This window comes from Botryllus schlosseri, chromosome 3 (genome assembly GCF_051294905.1).
Source record: "Botryllus schlosseri isolate E-star chromosome 3, Bs_hap1, whole genome shotgun sequence".
NCBI classification, from domain to species: Eukaryota; Metazoa; Chordata; class Ascidiacea; order Stolidobranchia; family Styelidae; genus Botryllus; species Botryllus schlosseri.
Genome location: NC_137238.1, coordinates 1,732,133 through 1,747,395, shown reverse-complemented (window position 1 = coordinate 1,747,395; position 15,263 = coordinate 1,732,133). Strand labels below are relative to the sequence as shown.

Sequence of the window (15,263 nt, the reverse complement as noted above, 5' to 3'; positions counted from 1 at the left end):
CGGGAGGTGCAGCAATGCAGCTTAAACACCGATATAATGAGAAAACAATTGTCGCGACGAAAGCCACTCAATACTGTGTCACACTCAAAACCGACTCGTGGCGATACTGATTAGATTACACGCTTTCTTATTTGCCATCATCCATATTTCTTGTTATCTACTTGATACATTCGTACTCCGAAATTGTCGTACAAAGTCATTTTTCAGTCTTCCTTTCATTATTACCGTGATGCATCACAATATTATGGGTGGCACAAATTCTGATTTTATTCGATTCGTTTGAACAGGGAACCGTCTACATTCCTACAAACTTGATGATTGCTGGATGAACAACATTATCGAATATCAAACTATTAGGCATTAGATAGACAGTGGATTTCTATTGGTAAGATTGCGGCATGCGTCCGAAAGTAGAATTAATTCTAGCCCAAGGGTGGCCAACCCGCGGCCGTAGAACGAAATTTGTACGGCCGTCAACACGTAATTCAATTAGTATGCGTTGGCGGCCTTCGACATGCTGATTGAATTTACGAATTGACCGATGAATCGAGAAATGCACCAATGTTTTAATCATCAAACAATTGCCGCGATGCGAGCTGGTCAACGCGAAGCAAGAAACCAAGAAACCGTAAGAGACAATTATAGATTGGCTGCGCAATTTCGCGTTCGTAATCATCATTATTGTCTGCTTGAAGTATTCGAGAGTTGTGTGTGTTACTTACAAGGTCAGTGCGTACTGGGCATTGCGCGTGAATAACATCGATGCAACTGCAGATTCCGATGGACGGACTGGTAGCGCAGGCACTTCAAATGATCGTATCGTTTTAAGATTCCATTTAATATCTCGACTGCATGGTTTGATATTAATGAGTGCAAGGCCAGTATTCAAATGTCACGCGAATGGTTTAACGCTGCACGCGCACCACCGGCATGTAGTAAAGTGCGTTTTCGTGCGACGATGACGTGATCGATATGGAATCATTATGACGTCACAAGACTCCGTCACCTCGTAAAAAAATAAAAGTCAGCGCCTATGGTCACAAGTGTTCAATAAAACAAACAAACAAACAAGCTACTATGCCAGTATGGCTATTATTCGTCGCACAATAACTACTATTTCTGTACGGTGTAAGCAATGCGATAGCGGCATGGATATGTTTTCTCTGTGCGATAAGGACTCGGTGAAACATTCCGCGGTCAAAAAGGCATTTTCAGATCAGGACTACAATAAATTAGATTAAAATTGAAATTAGAGCATAGGAATAATTTACAAATTGGATTACTGGCATTTCTCTCTAATTTAGTGAAATTAGACAACTAGAATTATCTAGTTTTACAAGTCTGTTATGTGGATAAGATGGCGAGGAGGAGCCTAGATTAACCTGAAACATCTAAGTAGGAATTTTAGAGTAGAAATCGGTTAGACTAGAACCAGCAACCCATAGGTGTTGCAGCAGTGGATTACACCACTACGCTATCCCGCCACTCTTTTTAGTCGTAACCGGATGCTGTCCAAGAGTATGTGTTGTTAGGAATACATGAGATTTAACCGGAAACGCGGACGTTGGAATTTGATGGCTTTTGCAACAGCCTAACGTCCTAATAGGCACCCAGAAATGCTGTACTGTCGAATATGAGTACACTCTAAATTCCAAGCGTTACATTAAAACACAATATGACTTTTTTCCATCTCTCGAGATGCGTGAGTGTGAAGTAAACACCGGCATAGAGAGAGAACGACGTCTGCTTTCGCTTGAGTGACATAAAGGTGAGCTCAATCGAGCTCATTCCTCATTTTCCTCTTCTCTTAATATTACGTCACAAACGATGTGGTATCGCAAGCTCGATGGTGTGACAATCGCGGGAAGAGTGAGAACGTTCACAAAATTTTCCGTTGAGTGAAGTTGGCTGCAAGCGTTATTCGTAGTTGGACGCCATGGATTTAAAATTGGCCGATTTTCTGCTAGGACACGGTATAGAGCAGAGACACGTGGACTTATTGAACGGTAAGTGTTAAGTATATCGATCACGCAAATCATAGAAAGCTATTAAGGTGGGTTCTCTTTGACAAGGTTATGACAAATAGCGCTGTTTTACATGTATACAGCTCGACTATTATTTGCTAACGTGCAGCAATGTTTCTTGGTGGATTGTACGCTTTAGATACAGATGGCACAGCCTACAGCTGTTCTTCAATTTTGTGTTGTACCGGTAACGTTGCATCATATGATACTTGTATCAACGTGCATACTTATTTATACATTTTACGAGCAGTGTAACGATAATGCCGAAAATATATGTGTAATTTCTTGTTCTGCATCCAAGTATATATCTATCAAGAATTGTCAGCCTGTGATTCAAGGTTCCCACCACCATGTAAATCTTTTTGTTTGTACTTATTTTGTTTTATGTGCTGTTCTGGTGTAATGTACTGTAAAGACTGGTCTAGGTTCTTGTCAAAACAGCTACCCTGAATTCAACTGCGTTGAAACGTTTGTACAAGCATCGGGGAGTATATTTTGCATATACCGCCGCTTCAATGTATTGCATTTCGAGTCCAAATTCAATGCATTTGCCGTAGAAAGTAGTGATGCTGTTAAGTTCTGCAAATTTTCTGAGTTCACCTATCCATGGCCACAAATCAGTCACAAAATTGGTGACACACAGTATATTATTAGCAAGAATGTTGATCAGGTGTGGTGCTTTTGAAGGTTGTCCTGCTAAAGCTATTGATGTGATTATTATTTCATACGTTTGGGACTAAACAGTATGCAATTTCTTTCAGAAAATGAAGTATGTAGCTCGGCTTTTGGATTACTGGTGGATGATGATTTTATTAAAATGAATTTCAAAGTGGGTATCATGCGTCGTTTTATGAGCCTGAGAGATGTGAGTATATTGTTTCCATATTCGTAGCTACGAATTTTCCATTGTAGAAAGGGAGTGATATTTATCATCTAATCTTGTCTTGCAGAAGTGGTTGACGTCTATCGAACACAGCGAGATCAATGTTGTATCCCATGTTTATGCTCCAAATACTGATTTTGAACATCCAATGACTTCTCGATCACAAGCTCTTGATGTGTGTAGAAATTATTAAAGTAATTATTGCATTCACCTTTACATGGAAGTATATTTTACAGAAAAGTGAACTCACTCAGATGGAAAGAGAAGCTAGTACGGAGTACTCGCCTGTCTTGCCTACATCAAGAACTTGCGTTTCGGTGTGAACATTTGCAGAACTATATTCCATCGAATGCTCGCATAAATTGAGTACTATCACATTTTAGGCGGAAGAAGTTCAAACAAATCCAGGAAGTCGTGAATCCGGAATTGCAACTACCAGCAAGAAAATGACATTACCCAAATTCAGTGCCCATGTTGCATCCGCATTGCAACATGGACGAGTTGCCCATTGTATAAATGCGGTTGGGGAGGAGTGCAGTGCATACCATGTCTTATCACAAGGTGATATGACATCCAAAGGAGAATATTCCGAATTCTCGAGACTGCTTTGTCAAAAGTATACATGCCTGCAATTTATTGGGCGTAATCACTGGGTAAGTGTATATTACAAGTTTCTCGACCTATAGTCATTTAACGAGTTTCTCAATTACAGACACATTTCTCGAAAAAACTCTCACAAAAGATACGAAACATTCGTCACGGGAAAATGAGGATACGAAACATTCGTCACAGGGAAAAGAGCATGATCAAGATACCATTATATACAATCGAAGGTAGCATCTATCATAGTCTGAATCAGTTCCCTGTTTTCGTAACCCTTGGGTAATATTTCCTCAAGGCGTTGACCAAACAGAGTTTGGGAACGAAGCAAGTCTGATGAAAAAGTATACAAAACATTCTCCGGACTGGGCAAAGATCAGCGTTCTGTTTCGAAAATTGCATCGCTCGCGTCGCGATGTATTGGCAGAAATGACAACACAAAGTGTGCGAGAAATACTAAGGAAATTTTCATATCTTTTCAATGTGTAACTAGTGAGTATGTTAACTCTTGGAAAGAATGTGCTCAAGTTTCTCTCATTTTCAGTGATTACGTGATAACTAGGGCAAGTTTTTGTTGCACTAAAATACTGAGAAAATTGCATTTAATTTTGACAAAAGTTGCAGTAAAAAGAGTTGAATTTAAAATTTTTGTTGAATTATTAAGGTACGAGATACTCAAAAGGCTCAGTTGTATAACCTAGTTCCTGAACAGCTGTCAAATTTGTTATTTCGCTATTTGGCGGTGTGACGAAACCGCCCAAAATTACATTTTATCCCGGCACACAGCAAGAAAATTATGCAATGCGGGAATACCAGAAGAAGTGGACGCAGTGGAAATGTAATTTTCAGCGGTGTCGCCTGGGCGTTCGTGAAATGGGAAAACTATTTCAAATTTAAACGACAGAATAAATAAAGCGATCTATTTACATATTATTCGGGCAACGTTGTGCTTGGCAGGGGGAGTTGAACTTCTCTCAGTTGTGTCATAGATAACACTGAGATGCAGCTAACCTATCATATGGCTCTTCGTTATGCAAACTGAAGGGAGTAGAACAATAGTAAAAATAGTTTATGGCATGGTTACTAAATCACTCCTTTACATTTTTACGCAATATTTGATAAAAGTTGCAGTAAAAATTGGCTATAAAAATAGAAGAAAAGTTGCACTATGAAATCCCTCCAAACAGCTTAAAACACCATGGTACGTAGATTATGAGTATCTGCGAAGCTGTCGGAAGCTGTAAAAAAAGTTGCAAAAACTTGCCCGAGTGATAACTGATGATAACATAGTAATGCCCTTTTTCAATGTTCAGATCCGAGAAGAATTCAAGCTTTTGACATCGTGCTCGGCAGCAGAAATCATACAGCGCTACCGCACTATGCTTTCCACCGTGGATACAATGATCGGAGCAATGTCTGGAGAAACGGTCAGTACCGTATACTAGATCATTTATCATTCACCTACCTACTGTTTTTTGCAGCATTATTTGACTATCATTTAGAATTTTATATCAAAGTGGAACCCCCTAAGGGATGATTTTGAAAGAAGGGGGCAGAAAAGTACAACTGGTATACATGTCAAACCAGGGTTGTAACCGTGTCACATGTCAATCACACTTTTATAGTTTTGACTCGAGTCAAGTCGAGTCATTTTCAATTCACCACCGAGTCAAGTCCAAGTCATCGAGCAGAGGACGGAGTCCGAGTCGTGGTATTATGACTCTAGTCTGAGTCCAAGTCATTGTTTTGACTGCTGAGTTTCCAGTTGAGATCTTGTTAAACCCAATTTTTATACCTGTTTGTTGATATCGAATGGTTCGCATTTATAATATACTAATTTTCCCCACTTTTAACACTTTCTAGTCACATTTTCAAGTACCAATACCAATAGACAAAACCCGAATGGTGTAATTACTTTACTATTCTTCAAAATTACAATGAAGTCTTAGCCGGTTAAGTCTCGAGTCATGTGACCTGGTTTGAGTATGCGCAATGACTCGAGTCCAAGTCGAGTCAATACACTGATTGACTCAAGTCGAGTCATTTCCGTATTTTGAGAAAATGACTCAAGTCATCAGAAAATTGTAACTCGAATCGGACTTGAGTCATTACAACCCTGTGTCAAACTAACCTGATTTAAACCCAGCGATATGGATGAAATCGGTATAATTTGCCTATTTTCCACCTATGGAATTACATTGTAGCTCTTCATAATTACACATGAAAAAGTTTGCCAGGTAATCTACGCGGATTAGTATAAAACTTACTGCTATTTACGCTTCGCCATTAGCCGTTATCTAGACGCTAGTAATATGTGCAAGAGCTCGTCGCCGACAAATATCTGTAGAAGTCTATCAGCAGTAGAAGTAAAGTTAATGTAAGACGCATGCGGCTCTGAGAGTCAGAGTCGCAGTTGGGAATCGCTGGTCTAAAAAGTTTGTGATCCTCTGATTTAGATCAAATCAAGAAAACCGTAGCTAATATTTCAACTTATTACAATTGTATTTACCAAGTAATCCATTAAGATACATGGAGATATGCACGTGACCTAATCATAACATTATTAAAATGATATTTTCCAGGAAGAAGATGAAAGTAAGGAGGTGAAAGGTCTCCTATTCCTCCAAAAAGAATTGACGGATAAGCGCTTAAAATCAACATCAAAGTTGCTCGCTATTGCCATCCAGCAGGTAATTATTGGTTAAAAATTTTGAACCATGATATCTTGCTGAGTATTTTGGGTGAGAGGGCTGTCCAGATGTGGTCCAAGTAGTCAGCCATGCTACAACAGTAAAGTGGAGGAAATGCCGTAAATTTCACAAACCTTTTCAATTGCAAGGTGCATCTTTGTGACTAATGCCCAAGGCAGAACCTTCTTGAGTATACGGAAAAAGTGAAAGTATTCCGTCACTGATGTTACTCTTAGCGTGCGATCAATTAGTGTTAACTGTGTGTAAATAAGTCAGATCTCCAAGTTCTATTCTTGCTAGCCAGTCCCTCAGCAATCTAGTTTGGTAATGGTGGTCATGATTTGATATTCTGACAACAGATAATAATAACCGCATTATTGAATGACTTATACATTCTTATGTTTCAGGCACATGATGTTAAAGTTGAAATGCCTAAAACTGGACCCACCGCACCTACTTATCGCCATCCATGAGTTGGGAGTTCATCAGGAGTGGGTGTTGGTGGATGAAATCACTATACCCTGCACAAAAGATCAAGGAATCCCAGACATGGTCATTGACCTGATGTCTTGTTACTATGCCTGGAACCTTAAGTATCCAAAATCATTTACGATCGTCGGATTTATTCAAAAGATACTTATCGGGGACGAAAAAAAACGACTTTCAAATCGGCAAAGTACGTTGAATTTGAAAAAAATACCATGAGGCCTGTTTGTGAGAATTCAGAATATCCAATGGTATAGACAGACTTGGACAACTATATAATTCTAGAAATCCAATTATGTCGCTTGCTCATCTGTCCGCGTAACGTTTGTAATGTCATTGCACGTTGCACCTATGTTTCAAATGAGTTGGTGCTTTTTGCAATAAAATTCGTTTCATTTCAAGTTCTGCGTCATTGTTGAACACGTCAGGGTTAGTTGTTTTCATTTCGAGCTCTGTGACAATATTAAACACGACAGCGTTACCTAAAACGCGAAAAAGCGTGACACGCAATATGAAACGCAATCAGGCGGTAAAAATCGACTCACTTTTGGCGTTTTGTTTTCCGTCTCATAAACGCCAATGACATTTAGAGTGAGTGTCGGAAGCTTGAGGAGACGAAATTTTATAATATTATTCTCAGTGGTTTCGATTTTCATTATATTAGATATCAGGATATTAGTATCGATCGACACGGTGTAATATTGTTTTGACATATTAAATGAATTGTATAATAGCTACATCAATCTATTTACATAGGGTACCTCTATGTTAAGACTGCAATAAAGAATACCTTATGGTTTATAAAATTTCTTGAAGAGTTGCTCTCCTATCAGGAGACACTGAAAAGTCACAGATGTTGATTCTCGACGGGATGTGAATTCGAACAGACCGTTTGTACGATGAACCGATTTCAGATATCAAAATTGTGTGGAAAATATACTATGCAATCCCGTCTGTGAGTATTGAATTCTCAGCTGCTGCTTATTTATATTAAGATCCGCTGTAAACGTTTGCCTGCCTGCAACGAGCGTAAGGCATGCAATGGTGTGTAGGCCATGTATGCATTTACATTGATTTTCGGGCTTCGTTGATATTCATGAAAATGTTGTGCTGCCAATTCAAAAATACCGGAGATGAAGATTAATTCGCAATAAACCAGTAACGTCATGTCGACGCTGACAATTCTTTGCTTTATTTACACCAGCAATAATATTGATAACAGCAATTAACAAGCTCTAAGCCTGTGTCCCGAACATGCAACCCGCGAGGACATTTTGCGCAAATACTGGTAATATCGTCAAAGAAAGAAAGTTTTATTGAAAACAACGAATGCTTTGTAATGAAGCGACAATCGACCACTCTGCACTGACCTCTTATTTTGTCAAGTTTGTTGAGTCACAATGGAATTACACGGTTATCGAATCAATGAATGCTGACTCGGACAACTAGAAAATTTTCAGGTTTTCAAAATTAGATACGAATTAGAATTAGAGCTACACAATTTTCCCAAGTTAGATTAGAATTAGAAATAAAGCTACACAGCTTCTCCCAAATTAGATTAGAATTAAAATTATAATTACTGAATTCGCCAATGCTTGGAAATTGTATGAAAATGTGAATGAAAAATAAATCAAAATCAAGCACAGATCATGTCAAATTACAGTGCATTCCTATAAGCATGGGGGTCAGGGGTCACGAAGACACGAACACGCGGCCACATGCGGCCGACGATCTGGTTTGTGGTTTTGGAAGAAGGCGATGATAAAGCATCAAATTATAGTAGTTGCTTCAAATTAAGCTATTGACCTGTGCCCAACAACACTATTCGTCACTAACTGAAAAGACTTCGGCCACGAAAACGTTGGTGGGTAAGCTGATTAAACAATGAGCATATTGCCTTGACGTACAATGGCACAGACACTACCATGACCGAGACGTTAAAAAAACGGCCTAGTGATTTCCCACAAGATCAGTCCTTATGATGAGATGGTATTTCAGTTAGTACCATGTCTGCCTATCCCCAGTATAGATTAGTTGGTAACTAATAAGCCTCGTCAAGTATCGCGCGCAGCTCATAGTTCAAAATAAAATGAAGTTAATGATTTAAATATTTCATGTTTTATATATAGACTAATTCCTTGATAGAATGTTACTCCTTTCGTAGTACCCTTGCCCATCAACCATGTTAGTGAGCTCGTTGTTGTACTAATGTTGTGTTTGATCAACATGGCTGCTCAACTGGGTGGACTATTTTGTCTCAATATTGCAATATTGGGGCAGCATTGTTGCGTCCCAATGCCAATCTCCATAACAATGAAAAATTCGAGGCTGATTGTGGGAGTTCCAGGGCCACGAGCGGAATAAAATTTATATTTTCGTAATCAGTGCGGAGTCAGCTTTCGATTTATTCCCGTTTTACCAAATTTAATGCTCGGCAAGCCGGTCGAAAATGACCGTCAAATTGCCTGTAGCCAAATGGAAATTGTGACGTGAATCAATTTCACTGAGCCGTGAGATTTGCTTGTGTCGACACCACATAGGACACTATGGTAGCACAATAAAGTATACAGTTCCGATTTATTGGTATAGGCCTCCAGAGAATACCGTGGTATATATATGATATGCCGTGGATTATTTATAATAATATCCAATGCAAATGTTTGCTCTCCCGTGGCGAGCGGAAGGCATGCATTGGCGTGTAGGCCATGTATGTTTTTACATTGAATTCGTGGCTTCTTTGATATTTTTGAAAACAGTGTGTTGTCGATACAGAAATTACGGCGATGAAACTTCCGCTGACATTTTGCAATCTCTCTCTGCATAATGCTTTCAAACACTACAGTCTCACACGCATAAGTAAGTAAATAATTATCAAATTCCATGTAATTATGTAATTAGTGGAGGGAGGCAATGAAATGAAAAATATCGCGAGTAATAGCTATGTCAAGTAGAAGTAGTAAGTCCAAATGGTATCTTAAAAAGAAGTTTCTGTGAATTTAGTAGTAATAGTAGATTATCCGAATTTTATGTCTAAAATACTTTCAGTGGTCAATCAAATGTGAGACTAGTTTCGAAATTGCAAGATACAGAGGGTATTTTGTGACGCAATTTCAAAAATTTTATTGATAAAAGTCATAAAAACGAAACACTATATAGCTACTTTCATTTTGCAAAATAACATGTTCCAGAAGTAACTTCAAGTGGATGTAATTTGAAAACACAACTTCTTGAGTAGGAACTGAAAGTAGGCAAAATTAATTTCAAAAAATATATTCATCATCACTGACCATTTCTGAATGATGAAATACACCAATCATGGTCGCAAGTTCGAAGTCAACTACGGTGATTAATTTGAATCTGTGTCTGCAAAAATCATCAGAATTTATAATATATTAAATAAAGGTTGCGACCGTACTCTATAATTGAAGCTAGTATGATTCCACTTACTACCAGAATTGATAAACCGAAAACGGACAATTTAAAAAACTCAGACGTCTTAGAGATGAATTCAGTCATTGGAGTCGCCTTTGGCAAAATCCTATTAATACCTTATCAAGTGAAACATCATTTTTCATGCTAGTACTTTGTGAAAATATATACTGCAATACGGTTTCTATTTTTATTGTTTTTCGTTTAGGTATCAAGATTCCAATTTTAAAATGGATTAGCTTGTGTGCCAGTTAATTGTATTGTGAATATTCGTTTTGATTTCACGATGCTACCGCCACAATTTCTTAATGAAAGACAGTGACGCAACCTCCGACGGTTCAAGAGTGTTTCATGAAAATCTGGAGAAGGCGATATCTTGATATTACACGGCCATCTTCTTCGTGAGTGTTTTCATAGAATTTTGTTTCTTCTTTGTCGAATTTTCTGTTCTTTTTATTTCACGAAATATTTTTATATGTATGTTATTACTAGATCGGTTTTTTTACCTATAAGACGGAAGATTTCGACGTGAAAAATCCAAATTTTGACATTTGTTGAACCTAGAAACTTAATTCAGTCCAAATTTTGACCTAACGTACGCCTATTATGTGTTTTTCTCATATAATATTAGAATTGTTCTACTCATCCTCATCACTGGTAGGAAATGTCTGTCATTACGAAGTAGTTTGGCCCGAAAAAAAAACTTTTTTAATAAAAAACTGAAGAATTTGGATATGACAATTTTCTATTTTACCGATATGTGACCCTGTGAAAAATTCCAATAATTACATCACGTATTATCATAGAAATTAATTTTAAAAAATTACTTTGATACATTCTCCGGTAGAAAGTGTTTTTTTATTGTTGCCCGGCTACTGTGGGCTTTGTGCACCAGGCCGAAAGTTTGATAAGAACAAGACTTCTAAATTATTCGATTCGACAGGAGTGCAAATTCTATGATAGCCGTTGCAGTAAAAGGGCTAGTAAGAATTTGTAATAATACAATGTTAACGCCATGGTTCCTTCCAGCTTCGGTGATATATTATCTACTAGTCGAGTATCACTGACATTTAGCAGGCAATGTTCCACTGATCCAGGCTGTGCGAACAGCTCACATAATCCATTTCGTGGCATCCGATTCTGTGCAAATGTTCGTTCAGCCTGCAATGGCCATATGGCCATTGACATATATTGTCGCGTTTCGTCGTTTTCTAGCAGTGCCTTTCGGTTTCTTTCAATTTCATTCAACACGAAACAGGTTTACACAACAATGTATAAGGCGCATGACAGTAAAAGTTTGATTGCACGTTTTATGGCATTAGAATTGGAAGGAGACATCCAAAACTTTTCGTGAAAAATGCTTTTAAAAAATCCAGATGTTTCGTCAATCAATTAGGCTTCCGAATGATTGACTAAGGACCTAATTTGTTTGTGCATGTCTGCATGCCTGATATTCAATAATATACAGTGTTTCTTCCAAAATCCCTGATCGACTAGCACAGGGGTTCTCAGAGGGTGGGCCACAGGAGCTTTTGAGGTGGACCACAAAGCTATTTAGAAAAGTTTAAAGTTAATGTAAGTTTAGCTATAGTCGTTATGTTAAGCGCTGAAAATATATTCATAAACCTTTGCATCCGAGTCTGATGAGACGTAGTGGCACGTATGGAGTCAGAATGTACATTGTACAAGTAGAAAACGGGAGGGAGAAACGGCAGCTTCTTACCACTGGTTATGAAAACCTACGGCTAACAGCAACTAAGATAATTTGAAGTATATAATAATTGGACGGTAATGCTGAAGTAACCAAGCACTCCGATAGGCTCATATGTCGTATGCCGTTGAAAGGGGTGTGCAATAAACTCGGAATAAAGTGCAATCGATGTAGGCCTATATATTTACTGTACTTCGGCAGGTGGTACTTATGTAAGATAAAAATAGCCATAATTGCAAATTATTAGCAACTTCTGGCGGAGGTATACTGCACCGCCGCAACGAATCGTTATGGATTGAGGATTTAGCGGTTTAAAATGTCCGGTCTGGAAATCATTGTACATATTGTAAGTGTCACATGAACTGATTGTATCACTGGATTAGATACTCTGACATCGCAACTCCAGTTGGGTTCATACAAGACATACCATGTACATTGTTAAGCACGCATATTAAAAAACTCCTTCTCCACTTCTCTGTAGTACCCCATTCATTGATGCATTATTTGAAGGTGGTCCAGAATGATTATATTATCCCCCACAATAGTGGAACTAAAACCCCAATCACAGTGGATCATTGATCGTTGTCTTTCGCGACGCGAATGGAGCAGCGAACGATCATAATATACCCAGGAGGTTTAGCCTATGTTCTACCACGGCTGTAACTGCCGCACCCAAATCCCAAATTTGGGAGGGGGGATCGAGGAGGCGCAAGATTATCTCGTTGTTCGTTTGTTGGAGGATATTCATTCAACTTTTCGTAGCGCTTCGCGCGATTCAATGTCCCGAGACGTCTACATTCAAATATAATCGGCGTATTAACAGTAAAATGCGCAGATTTTAGAGAAATTGGCATATCGGCGCCGTCGATTAACACGCATGGATCGGGATTACGACTCTAAGATAAGAGGTGGGCCACAGCACATTTTCAAACCCGAAAATAAGCCACGGCCAAGAAATAGCTGGGAATCCCTGGACTAGCATCACAGCTGAGAATCTGTGGCGGCACACATTTTAGGTACAACATTTAGGTACATCATTTACAGCATTGGTTTTTCCACTTTTCAGGCCGTGTGATCATTTGATTGGCCAGTGACCAAAGCCACACACATCAACAAGAATGTATTTTTAATATTCGCCTTCTACGTTTTATGGACAAGTATGACATGCAGAACGCTGAGACAACAGTCTTCACACCGCCCCATACAACATGTCCCACGCACGAGATTTAAATTGGCGTGCATTGTTTTCTTCTGTAGGTCGCATTAGTACAGCATATGTACAACTATTAACAAAGATTGCAAGAACTGAAGTGTGGTGAGAGCCGACCATTTCGACGAACGAAAAAATTAATATCGACCGTTTTTGCCAACAAACGACGGTCAACACAAGGATCTGTACAAGCTATCTTCAGGATATCTCGCATAGCATAGCGTGATGGAATTATTTTGTTGCAAGAAATTTTGCAACTATCACGTACAATGACAGCAATTCCATTCGAGAAAATCGAGGAGATTCATTGCTAAACCCACTCGCATAAACGTCTGAAATATATTCGTCTCGAGTAATAGGAAGATTAGGAAGATCTCATATGGCTACTGGCCAGGACATGATTTCCAGGTTATGTAGCCATTCAATTAAACCTAATAGTTTGGTAAGCTCTGCTTCTACTCCAGCAATACCCAGAAATCCCTGCACTACTTTAAAATATCTGGTGTTCAGTGTCAGAATTGAGTGTAGAATATTCAGAAAAAGTACATTTTTTTCTTTCTATTACTTATATCGGTTCGGAGAGTAGTTGAGTACAAGTAGTTTTCTTTCTACGTTTAGAGTGGATTCAGTGTAGGTCAGTGGTTCCCAACTTTGGCGGTATCGCCCGTCACTGGGCGATTTTCAGAAAAGATTGGGGCGATTGGGGGCGAAAGCGTACGGCGACAAGGGTCAAAATGTTAGAATTGCTATATTTAACTGATCGGTACGAATACACGTCAAAAACGGGGTTTTCTTGTGCTGTCCCGAAATTTGTCTAAAAATAGGTTTAAACTTTTTGCTAGGCCCGCCAACCTATTTTGCATTCTCATTTGGCCAGCGTGGAATAATTTCCCATCCCTGCCATACGCAATATAAACTTACAGATATATCGTTGTCTGTACATCCGGAGCAGAACTCCAACAGCTTGTTCCTCGTCAAATTACAGCGATTGAAGATGATCCTTTCGCAACCGATAGACTTGAGTGTAATTGCAATTTCGGGGTAAGTGTCGGCTGAGATTGTAGCATCCCATATATCCAGATGTGAGGGCTAATGAATAACAATTGCATAATCAATGATATTGTAAATGTTTCTAAGTGGTGCTAAACGCCAGTTTTCAACATTTGGATCAGCTGTCTATCGATAACAAAATATATTTGAAACCAGGGGACACCAAATCAGGGGTAAAGGGACGCCTATTATAGCGAAGAAACGGGAATATAACTCTTTAAAGCAGGGGCGGGCAATATACGGCCCGCGAAGGGATTTCGTCGGGCCCGCGGACAGTTTCCCGTTTCATATGAAATGTTGGCCACGGCCCAAGTCTGCCGAGATCCCCCACTGCTTGCTTAAACGTCAAGTTTTAGTGACTGTATGTTTTTATACGTGTGTGCGCTGCGTGCGAAAGTGGAGCTTACGCGTAAGTACGTCGAAGCGAGAAGACTTGCAATATCGGCATTTACGATGTAGTCAATCCTAATGGATTGATATCTTGGTTAATTTGGGGTACCGGGCTTAACCACCGAACGCCTTGAGATCTTAATTAAGGATTGTACCATAGCGTCCTATATGGTGTGGACACATGTAAATCTCACGGTGCAGTGAAATTGGTCTACGTCACACTTTCCATTTGGTCAAAGGGAACTTTATGACTATTTTTGATCGGCTTGCCGAGCACTAAATTCGATAAATCGGGCATCAATGGAAAGCTGCCACTGTACCGATTACGAATATATAAATTTTATTCTGCTCATAGTCCTGGAACCCCCAAAGACCAGCCTTGTAGTTCGCATTGTGATCTAGTTTTGAATTGTGACGCAACAATGCTGTCAGGCTCTTTCTTCTTAGTTTCTCTTTCGTTTTTCCACACAGAATTGTGGCGTCACAATGTCAAAACCGTGAGATTTGCTTGTGTCTATAGCATATAAGAAACTATGATTGTACCGTGTGTTAATTGTTCAGAGAGAAGCAGGCATTGGGGCGCCTGTATGACAATGCTGTTCTCAAATCCACATTGTATTAGTCATTATCGACGAGAAATGGCTGTGATGTGACATTGCTGTCGTTAAAATACATTCATCAAATACTATTTATTCCTTATATATATGGATAAATAGGCAAATAATGTATCGATTCAGCAATCCGGCCCGTCAAGTATTTAATTTTCCAATATCCAGCCCGCCGACTGGTG

The 15,263-nt window shown here is 39.0% G+C and overlaps 2 protein-coding genes across 4 annotated transcripts in view; one reads left to right on the top strand and one right to left on the bottom strand.

The window, feature by feature from the left end:
- The window catches only part of LOC145435464 (uncharacterized), a 440,390-nt gene that overhangs the window by 91,664 nt on the left and 333,463 nt on the right, over positions 1 to 15,263 (bottom strand). The window lies entirely within an intron of this gene.
- On the top strand, positions 1,641 to 6,174 carry LOC145435496 (uncharacterized). Of its 3 annotated transcripts, XM_080312775.1 has the most exons (9): positions 1,641 to 2,006; positions 2,786 to 2,889; positions 2,975 to 3,082; positions 3,144 to 3,224; positions 3,291 to 3,560; positions 3,620 to 3,740; positions 3,806 to 3,949; positions 4,821 to 4,934; positions 6,090 to 6,174. In XM_080312775.1, exons 1-9 carry the CDS (start codon positions 1,937 to 1,939, stop codon positions 6,098 to 6,100), a joined length of 1,023 nt encoding a protein of 340 aa, XP_080168901.1. In that variant the 5' UTR covers positions 1,641 to 1,936; the 3' UTR covers positions 6,101 to 6,174. The 3 variants fall into 3 exon arrangements, with proteins under 3 accessions (XP_080168901.1, XP_080168900.1, XP_080168902.1); XM_080312774.1 differs by lacking the exon at positions 6,090 to 6,174 and having other exon boundaries at positions 4,821 to 6,068; XM_080312776.1 differs by lacking the exon at positions 6,090 to 6,174 and having other exon boundaries at positions 3,806 to 3,999.